Here is an 11,229-nt window from a genome sequence, read left to right as displayed (position 1 = left end):
ATATATATATATATATATATATATATATATATATATATATATATAAAAGTTTATTTTTAAAATTCAAGTTTGTAGGTATGATAGGATACTGTCCACAAATTAACGGACTAAGTGATTTTATGACTGGAAGACAATACTTGCAACTTCACGCAGCACTTCGCGGTGTTCCATATGAAAGTATCAATGAAGAAGTAAACAAATGGCTTGATGTATTAGGTAAAAATATAATTAAAAACAAATTTCTTGCATTGTTTAAAATAATTCAAAGTATATTAATGCTAAATAATCTTTAATAATAAAATTCAATTGTAGATATGTTGGACTTTGAGAATATGAAAATTGCTCATTATCCTTGGGGAATTCAAAGAAAACTTTGCATACTGCAAAGTCTTACCGGCGATTTACCGATGGTATTTATGGACGAGCCTTCCGCTGGGATTGACATAATGACTAGACACGCAATCTGCGAAATTTTGCATCAGATACGGGAGATGGGAAGATCTATATTAATCACTACGCATAGGTTAATTCATTCAAGCTTAATAAGTAAAATACATATTAGATTCGATTTTGAATTTCAGCATGCGAGAAGCAGAAGCAATGTGTTTGCGCGTTGGTATTTTAGTTAACGGCCAATTTACTGCAATTGGATCTTGCGAATATTTAAAGGCAAAATTTGGCCGGAATTTTATATTAAATATTAAAATAGTACCAGGATACTGGTTTACAAATCTTGAAAAGATTAAGAAAATCATTAATGAGACTTTTCCAACAATAAGATTTAAAGACAGTTACTTGGTAAATGGAACTAATTTTATTATTCGATAATTTGAATGATTCAAATATGTTTAAAAAATTTTGATACAGTATAAACTAGGAAAAAAATTTATAAATGTAATAATTTTTCATCACGGCAGGGTGTTCTTAAATACGAATTGGAGAGTGGGACTTTGTACAGCTATGTGTTTGATAAACTCGAAAAGCTAAAACGGAGATATGTGTGGATTACAGATTTCTCGGTTACTCAGCCATCAATGGATGAAGTATTCTTAACTTTAGCAAAGAAGCAAAGGGAATCTCATAAGAAGTTAACATTTTACGAAAGACTACGTTCTTGCATTATAAGTATATGTAACAAATATAAATAAATTTTGTTATCACAGTTCTTTGTTATAGCAGTTCTTTGTTAGCATATAACTGTTTTTATTACTGCATAAATTATTTGTATATTTTGTGCTTGTTTGAGCAATATTAGTATTCATTTTAAATTTTATCTAGTAATATTATCTATCGGAATACATTACATTATGAATTCAACACTCGATATTAACATATACTTACTCGTATGAAGTTTTATTTGCAAATATTAATATTTTCAATATAATTATAATTAGTTAAGTATACAAAAAAATAAATAAAAGTACAATAAAATTGATCACTGTTTTCTGACGATTAATGATAATATATGTATAACAAGTCTCTACTTTTTATTTGATTTTAATTAAATCGTATATCTATATATTCAAGGTAAATACCAGTTGCTAGTATCTATTATTCATTGCACTTAATATATTTATTAATTCAACGTATTAAATATAACAAATATAAAATTGTAAATGAATAAAACTGTACATTCGATAAAATAATTCGTGTTTATGTACACACATATTATTCAAAGAAAGTGATGTTGACAATCAGATTTGCAATACTATAAACTACCTCACCGATGATCGTTATGTCAGTATTCTGCAATTATCCTCGAGACTTATCAAGCCTTCTCAAGCACAAATTATTATTCATCCACAAATATATTATTCAATACTTTGTTTAATTTATTTTGATAAGATTATATAAGGATATAAAGAACATTTTGCATTTTTCCTTAATAAAAACTAATTATACTTATAAAAAATATGTATTAGAGAAGAAATTCTTCGCTTTCCCTTTACAATGATGCATTTAGAAAACCCAGAAATGTTACTTTGCAGCTTACCGATTACTGATAAATTACCAATTGTAACTGAAATATATTTCTTTAATATCTATAATGTTTATATTTATGTTTTATGTAATATGTTTAGATTAAATTCTAAATTTTGCAGGATGAAGCACAAGGAGAAGATGTATTTATTAACAATAAATAAAAATATTATCTCACATTTATAAATTATTTAAAGTTAAAATTATATTTAGCTAAATTTAGATAAATTTTTATATACATTCAAAATAAAATATAAAATATATATACATCTAACGTAATAAATAATAAATCGAATTATCTGCATTAAAGCTGCTTACATAGACATTTGTAAATTATTTAAACACGTTGTATTGTGACTCTTTTGCGCCTTTCCAATAAATGATTAATTGCAACACAGAGATTGTGGCGTGGCAATGTACTTCTATCATAAACATTGTTAATAGTATTATATAAAACGCGACTATCGATCACGCGTGTGTCTCGAGTGACGTTCAGTCATCCTCTTCCTCTTTCGCTCGAAGAAAAGTATGATAATGCATGAAAGTATATTCCAGTGCCGAGACACGCGCCCATTTACGCGATTGTAAATAAATGAGGCACATTGTTATCTCTTAACAGTGAATTGTTCGAGCGAGCGCGTATTAATCGGCCCAACCTTTGAACCGCACAAGAGAGAAGTCTCCCTGCGAAAAATCTATTCCCCTCACCTCCCACTCGTAGCGATAAAGCAACCCATCAACCCTTCGTCGTTCCGACCACTTAGACACCCGTGCGTGCACCGTGACGTCGATTATACCGGTCATTAAATCTTGATGCAACTAGGAACCGCATCGAGGCCGGCAACACCTGACGCGGCCTCTAATCGAAAGGAGACAATCGCGACCGAGTCACGGAAGGAGGCACGACAATGTAATTACGAGCTGTAATGACACGAAATCTGGATATTAATGGCACCGACACTCCGTAGTCAAGTCTATCTTTGTGTCGAAAATCACGAACAAAATTTAATTTGCTTAAATCTCACTGTCTTGTTCGAGACATCGCGCGAGGAAATAAATCTTCACGAAATTCTCAACATAATCATAGAGCAACATCGCAATTCAGCTGTTTGCGTCATAATAATAGTCTGTGCGATCAAAGTAATTTTTTCGCTATTGTAAAGTCGCTTCGATAATATTTCTTTTTTTCTGACGACGTTTTATCTCTCCATCTATGTATTCTTTATGATACTTTATGTAATATTTGACATTCTCGGAAACTACTTATTACATAAGAAACAAAGGAATATGAATTAGTTCTAAAAATACGTAAAACATTTCCTTGGTATTCGTCTTTGTTTAAGGAAAAATATCGTCATCATATTAAGCATCGCTTTTCCCCTCAATAATATCATAACATTCGCTAATTAATGCTATTTATTGATAGACACAGAAAAACGATTTTACTAAAGTATTTTAAAATATAACTAAATATACAGATCTGAAAATAATTTTGCTTGGATTATCAAAATAATTATGTATAACGCTTAAAACTGGTTAGAATGTTAAAACTTTTTGCAGCATTGCCATCAATATTTAAACGTTCTACATAATTATTTTAATGATCCAACAAAATTACTTTCAGATTTTGTTCTATCTAAATTTTTTATATTTCCAAAATCATTCGCGATATAAATAAAGCCGAAGTAATAAGCAATTAATTAATTTTGTGTGTGTGTGTGTATGTGTGTATGTGTGTATGTGTGTGTGTGTGTGTGTGTGTGTGTGTGTGTGTGTGTGTGTACAGCTGTGCGCGATTATGTGTCATGAACATTGTCTTTTTTTCCTCGTGGCTGAGAAAGAAAAAGAGACAGAATGACCTGTCGGTGTATCCCCGATAACAGCGGGAATGATAAAACTGAATCGTAAATACGGCATGTAATTCCCGCCGTGCAAAAGTATATAAATCAGGGATGTAATTTCCATACAGAAGGTCCCGATGAAGAATCTAAAGATCTTATTGCATCTAAGATCTTTCATTGCATACCCTACAAGCGGATATGTTGATAACATTATAAATAGTATAAGATCAGAATTATAAAAACATTTTGTTAAACCGCAGATAATTCATCGTATTAATAATTATAGTTCTGTTCAATCGAAGAAGAAGTGTAGAAGAGTCGAAGGGATAGTGCCGTCTTTCTCGAATAGAATCGGTATCTTTCGGGAGCAACGAGCTAATCTCTTGTGCAACAAATGAAGCGGTGCCTGCGGCGAAGTTAATTAGCAAAAATCACGAGGGAACAGATAAGACAGTTTCCACCTCTTTTTCTATCTTTCTTTGCTTTTCTATCTCTTTCGTTCTCTTTCTCTAGAACCTCTCGTCGCTCTTCTTCCCCCTCTTCCCTCCCATTCTAAATCACACACATACACACACACACACACACACATTCTACTTTCGTCTTCTCCCATCGCCGCTTAAATCGAAGGCTGGAGGGAACTCCTATCGAATGAATAAAAGACTTTTCGTCTGTGGCGACGAAGCCGGCTGCAATAAAAGCTTAATTTATAAGCCGACCTTCGACCTTGCCTTGGTAAACGAAAGGGGTATGCTATTATCTTTACATAAGCGCGGATAAATGGTTAAAAACAGGCACTCGTGAAAAAATGGAACACAGATAAAATAATAAATTTACAGTTTTCTAAAAAAAAAAAAAAAAACATTGCGCTTTTATATCGGAGACAATTATTAGATAATTAATATAGATATTTAAATTAATCTACAATACACACAAACTGCAGATGTTGAAGAATTATGTTGTCTAATCAAAAGCGAAACGAGCACAGCGGGAAACCATTAAGGATCGACTCGTTCCCAGGGATGACACATAATGCGATCGTAATTTCGGATTTTTGTTCCCGAGTGAAAAGCCGGCGTAACCCTTTAATTCCGATGTTTTTGAAGTCATCGGCCGCGCCCACGACGCGGCTATCCTCTGGGGGAATGTGAATGTCGTTGATTGTAGCGGGAACGGGCTTCCGGCTCCGTCGTCGAAGTCGCGGTCGAAATTCAAACGGCATGTAATCCCTCGTTATATCCCGAGTTACAAGAATTATCTTGCTTAATGTAAGCGCAATTGCGCATACCGTCGATAATAAAATGGACAGCACGTCGTTAGTTCCCTTCTCGCGGTCATTCGATTACACGCTGATTACCAGCAAATTACATACTAATATTGACTTTAATATTACATACTTACTACTTTTTTGTACAATTCTCGATGGGCCGACTTTTGCATAATCCATGAAAACGTTAAAAAGTTGCATTAACTGTACAATTTCAATTGCCATTTATTGAAAAGGAAAATATAAAAAAATATCTCATATTTAAATCTTACAGTTTCGTTTTTTCGATATTTTTTTTATATTATCTTTTGGAAGTACTATCAATACAACGCAAATATAAGAAAAAATAGTTATGATAAACATATTTTATATTATTAGGTAGAAGTGCCAGCAAAAACGATTTGTGAAAATATGACGGCCATGGGATGGTATGAGCCGGCACTTCCGGTCCATGGAGACCGGAACTGCACGCATAGTCGGCTGTCGCGTCGCGGATAGCCCTCCCTCCCCCCCCCCCCCAGTTGCAGTGAGAAACTCACCCAAAGTTATTTCACGCCCGGCAGAGCGCGGAAACGAGCATTTACTCCAGATTTCATAAATCAGGATGTGCCTGAGAATGTTCTACCCTCGCTGTTCCCCGTTACACCCCCGCGGTCTACCACAATGGGGGTTCCACTGACAGTCAACAATGAAATTTGAAAGCGATTAAGAGAAATCGCTGCGGAAATCAGCGTTCTCAGCGAAGGAATACATATCACGATAAAATAATTAACTCTGCTGGTCTGTTCGGATCTATTTGAAAAATATAATTAATTTTTTTTGTTAATACTTTAAAAACTTTCCTGATTTGAAAACTTTGTCTGTCAAGATCTTTTTTCTGTGAAAATTTTTTATTTCTTATAGTTTTTTAATCATATTAATCAAAATGATATGATCGTAAATTGAATAGATTAACATATTGTAATTAATTATAATGAATTAATTATATTAAGGTTAATATAAAAAAATTATAAATTATAAATTATATTAAGATTAATATAATTGTTCGTAATTTTTACGAGCACAAAAGATGCAGAATGAATTAATAAAAAATTCTTTTCCACTGAAAACTATTGTATTACTCTTTTCTATGAAAAACTTCTTTTTAGATGGAAACTTAATTACTACTTAATTAATATTTTCAATAAATATTCTATTTTGCAATTACGGATGAATCTGATATCTGTAAGAAGAAAACAGGAAGTATCAGTCTATCAATATGACGAAGACGTAAAATTTTATCTCGCGGATGCGATGTACATATGTTACAGCTTCACCCACTTCCGCTATCGCGATATTTATGTTTCCTCGCGAAGAAATCTTGAGGGAAAAAGATGACTATCAGGAAAATGTGGCAACCGTGATATTATTTTGATTTGGAAATCAACAGGTGGATTGCCGACAGCCGGGTAGCGAGTGCCAGGAGCTCACAGAGAGAGTCAGTTTTCCTCTCTTTTCTTCTTTCATATTTGTTTCAGATCATTTTCGATGTTATCCCTATAGCATATGCCCGATACGGGGCAGATGGTTGAAAGTGTTAAGTTAGCCTACATTGCGCGACACCGGGCGATTTAAAGGGGACCACATTTACTTTGAATTATCGATCGCATCGGTTGAATTTATTGGTGTTCGTTGAGGAAACCTCGAGCAATAAAAGCTGTTACATTTTACAAATTAATTTTAAAAAAAGAATTACGAAACGTGAGGCTTGTTGCCTTATTAATATTTAATTAATAGGTACTCGAGATGCAATTGAAGCAATCGCAAATGCGCCAGTGTCGCTAAGGGGCGGGTGAAAAATCGTAACAAAGGCAAACAGCTCGCAAGAGGAAGAGGAGGTGAAGGAGGAGAAAGAGGAGCAGAAGCCTCATGATCATACCTTCCACCTGTATGTACACGCATACATACATATCAGCACCAATACGGGAGATATGTTGGTCTCTTATGTACAGCTACAGCTGCCGGAATGTCTCGACGATGTTCCGGCAAAGAGAAAGGGACGTACAGGTGCGATCATTAACTCAATTGAATTTCGATAAGCAAAAATGTGCACTGTTTCGAAATGAAACGCCTCTATCATTTTACGACGATTGTCACGTGTCAAAATGAACGCCGATGACCTCTCGTTTCGCAGATTATCGGTATCTTTATGTTCACTCGATAAAAGATTAAAAATTACTTGTCGGTTCAGTTTGCAATGTATATTATCTAACGATGTGTTCGCCATACAACTTTCGAGACGTTTCTTAGTCTTGTTTTTTTTCTCTCCTTTTCTTTAGGAGAATTAAAAGTGCCAAGTGTACTGTTCAGTGGCATGGCCAACGGAAACTCGAAAGGACCTCAAGGAAGGCGAAAGGTGCTCACGTGTATGCGTGGCTACCCGCGCTCGTGTGGGACAACGTGTCATTAAATCGAAAAGGCACTTGTGCCGCCTGCACTTGCCGTCCAGGAAGAAGCACCTGACGGTTCCTCCACGACAAGGTGGATTTTTAACGGTCAAAACACAACGCGCCGCATATAGTGATTCCAAAAGGTAGGCTGCAAACATAGAAGCAGCGGATCAATAGATGATCGATAATAAGACGCAGGTGCTTCTTTCACGCGTATTGTTCCCTCTACTCGTTTCCTCTATCACGTTCCATTCTCTTCTTCCTCATCTTTTTCTTCTTTCATTTTGTCGTTCTATTTTTTTTTTCTTATTCTGGTTCCGCTTCTCTTGTTTCGCTGTTTTTCCGTTTCGCCTCTCTTGTTTCAATCCGATCATTTTCGCCTCATCGCATTGTAGCACTCTTTTATTAGTGATCTCTTTAAGCTTCTTCTTCTCCACCTCCGTTGTTCCTTTTCTTCTTTTTCTCTTACTGACCCATTCGCATTTTCATTACTATCCCCCATTTCTTCGTTCATCAGCCTCGTTAATTGTTTTTTCTTTCTTCGTCCCTCCATTTTACGATGTTTATTACGTTGCATGCCTCTCGGCGTACATACGTCATTTCGTTTAATGTAACATTACGATTCTGTTATGTCAAGCTTCATATTTCGAGCTCCGATGGAGACGGTTTATTAATGCCAGTTGCATATTAATGCCGTTGCTGACAAAAGCGATAAAGTCTTTCCGCCTAATGTTACTCATTACGTTTTTGTACAACAAATAATTATAATCCTAATTGTAGATATCGAATTTTCCGAATTTCTTCTATCGCAGACCACAATGCGTTAAGATGAAGAATTTTATTGAAGAATTAGTTTATTCGTTGTCTATGCGTCGTTGTTGTAAGTGAGACCATCTTCGTGGGGTGGGAACGCCGAAGGGTGATGGCGCCCCTCCGAAAACGACGGTTGAAAGTCGCGTTGTCTTCTCGCGTGGGACCTTCAGGTAGACATGAAACTTTTTAGCTCTCCACAGAGCTCTTCAAGGCGTTCGGGTGTGCACCTGCTATACACCTGTTGGCCGTTGGTCGCTACTCCTGCTGTCCGTCGCGAGCGAGTGCGGCCGCGCAGTACGTGTGCGGGAAACGTATCTCTTCAAGACCGTTAGAAAAAAAAGCAAATTGATGCGATCTCTTTAGGAGATGGTCGTAACAGGAAGTGGTAAAGGGCAGGAGAAAAGAAGGAATATACTAATAAAGAAGTGTTTGAATATTGAAGAATAATTATTAGACTTTTGAAGCTAGCCCTTTTTTTTTATACGCGTTTAGAAACGCAATTTAAAGGGTGTGTTTTAATTAAAATCAAAAGCATGTTTTTCGAATAAAAAGAAATTTTTTTAAAACAGAGAGTTTCTTCTTGCAAGTCTTTTTTTTCTTCCTTTGAGAATTTTTTTTTCTTCTTTTTTTTCTTCATTCTTTTGCGCGCAAATTTCAATCGGCTACTTTTACATAAATGCAGAATCAGGCTTTTGTGAGGAACCTTTTGCCAAACGAGAATGTTATGCCGTCAGAGTCATTCAAAAGACGACGCGGCAAAATTGTTTCTTTCAGCAGGCAAAAGCTTGGCAATCATACGCTATTAGCCTCCTCCACAGCCTGATCCAGCACGCGCTCAGGCAACGTCGGTTGCGAAAGCAATTTTCAAACGGGCCAATAGCCACCTCGCATCGGTAACAGAGGCATTGAAGCGAGCGAAGAAAAGGGTGATCGGAGAAGCACGCGTTATGTCCTACATATGTCCATTGAAAGTCCTAGATCTTTCGTCTTTCACATTTTAAAAATAATTCTTCACCTATTGTCGTAGAATTCTTTCGAATTCGCGCCAAAAATACAATATACATATAAAAGTATTTTATTATAGTGAAAAAATACATTAATATTGTTATAGCGCATAAAAGATATCTATGTAATTACTGTTATTTATTTTTTTCATAGAATTACATGCTTCGCGTTTCAACAATGTGTCTCGCGGATCAACAGGACGCTCGCTAACAGCTCGCAATTTACAGGAACAGAGCCGATCGGGCGCACACGCGCAGTCGGATCATTTCCACTAAAGGCGAAAGACGAAAGACGAAAGACGAAAGACGGTTGAAGAGCAATTATCGTACGAAGGGCCATCAGGTATTCTGTAGCGTGTGGAGGAGTGTATAAGTGGAGGAGGCAACGCGGAGAAGCAACGAAGGCATGATGAACGGAGAGGCAAAGGGAATCGAGGAGCGTCTGATACACTTTTAATACGGGACCAAAGGAGCCCCCTGCACAGCAGGTGCACCGCAGGTGATTCTCCTTGTCCTTCTCGCACGCTGTGCGCCGTGCGCCGTGCGCAGGCTTCCTCTCACGACTCCTCAGTCCTCACGGCTGGCCTGCACCCTGCGTACGCGATCTCCCACAGTGGTGGACTCCTCTTTTTTCCACGCGGAGGAGAACAGAAGGAGGGCTTTTCGCTGACTGGGACTCGCTCGGAAGAAAGGATCAATCGGTAATAGCTGTGCCAAATGCGCCCGCCTGTGCCTAATGATTATCTAATCATTATAGATTCATCGCGCTCTCCAAATTTCGAATTAGAACACATCCCCATCGGCCCGTTTTATTTATTTTTTTTTTTAATACAGGCACAAGTGAAGAAAATATAAAGAAGAAATTATACAAGTTGTGGATTTAGTGAAATTGGATATTCTATCAAGATATAATTCGTTCCGAAGTCGAATTTGTTGTAAATTTATTATTATAAATTTAATATTGAATAAAGTATTTTTTTTACTTGTTTGTCTCATTTCTATTCTATAGATTTTTTACTCGTGCAAATCCACAAAAGTATTCTTAATCTTAAAACGGTGCCGCTTGTAGGCCGCCTGTAGTTGAGATTCTCGTTGACGCGTGGGAAAGAAATAGGGCGCCAACCCTTTTTTCGAGACGCCCTGCAAGACGTTGGGGGTGGAAACGTAACCGATACGCTCGGCAGGACCTTGTTTGAATTTCATTAAGCTACCCGACGCCACATCAGGATTTTGTTCTGCTTGACTGCCGTGTCCGTCGAAGCGACCAAGAACGTCGCAAACAGGATTTCTTGCGTGCATTCCGCAAATAGTGACTTTAAATGTTGAAAATAAGAATAAACACATATTAAAAATACGTGGCATTAAAAATTTCGATTCGCAAGAAATGTGTGCACTGTTCCAACGATTTATTTCTCATATTCATCAGATGATTTATATTTTTACATGTTGAAACTTTTTAACATAATTATATTTTCGTAATAAAAAATATCTGTATAGAAACATCGTTATTTATGTGTTATTCATGCTGCTAATTTCACCATCAATTCAAATCAATTTTAATTTGATGAAATTATTTCTGACGTTATTCACGAGCATACACCAAGTGATTTTAAAGAGCCTATTTTCTGCTATGGAATTAAGCAACATTTATACGCGTAAAGCGATTCAGACACGATTCCCTCTTATCGCTGATGGGCGCGCGTGTTACAAAGTAACTTGCGGCACAAAGAAAATAACACGTATTCTCGTACCCAATATTATCTAAATTACGCGAAACACGCACATTCGCGCGCATCGAAACGCTCATGACGCCGCAGATGAATAATCCCCCGTAGGTCGATATTTCCGATCGATTTGTCTCACCTGCTGAATAACGAATAAAATTCTGTTAAAACATG

The 11,229-nt window shown here is 36.4% G+C and overlaps 1 protein-coding gene across 1 annotated transcript in view; it reads left to right on the top strand.

Annotated features, from left to right (window-relative positions):
• Positions 1 to 5,583, top strand: part of LOC105624419 (ATP-binding cassette sub-family A member 2-like) — a 17,333-nt gene extending 11,750 nt beyond the window's left edge. Inside the window, exons 27-30 of the mRNA XM_012205785.1 lie at positions 69 to 216; positions 313 to 523; positions 582 to 798; positions 5,464 to 5,583. Of these exons, the coding sequence (XP_012061175.1) occupies positions 69 to 216; positions 313 to 523; positions 582 to 798; positions 5,464 to 5,583 (696 nt within the window). The remainder of the gene's footprint in view (positions 1 to 68; positions 217 to 312; positions 524 to 581; positions 799 to 5,463) is intronic.
• Positions 5,584 to 11,229: the final 5,646 nt, after the last annotated feature.

Source organism: Atta cephalotes (genome assembly GCF_000143395.1).
Source record: "Atta cephalotes unplaced genomic scaffold scaffold00077, whole genome shotgun sequence".
NCBI classification, from domain to species: Eukaryota; Metazoa; Arthropoda; class Insecta; order Hymenoptera; family Formicidae; genus Atta; species Atta cephalotes.
This window is presented reverse-complemented; position numbering and strand designations above follow the sequence as displayed.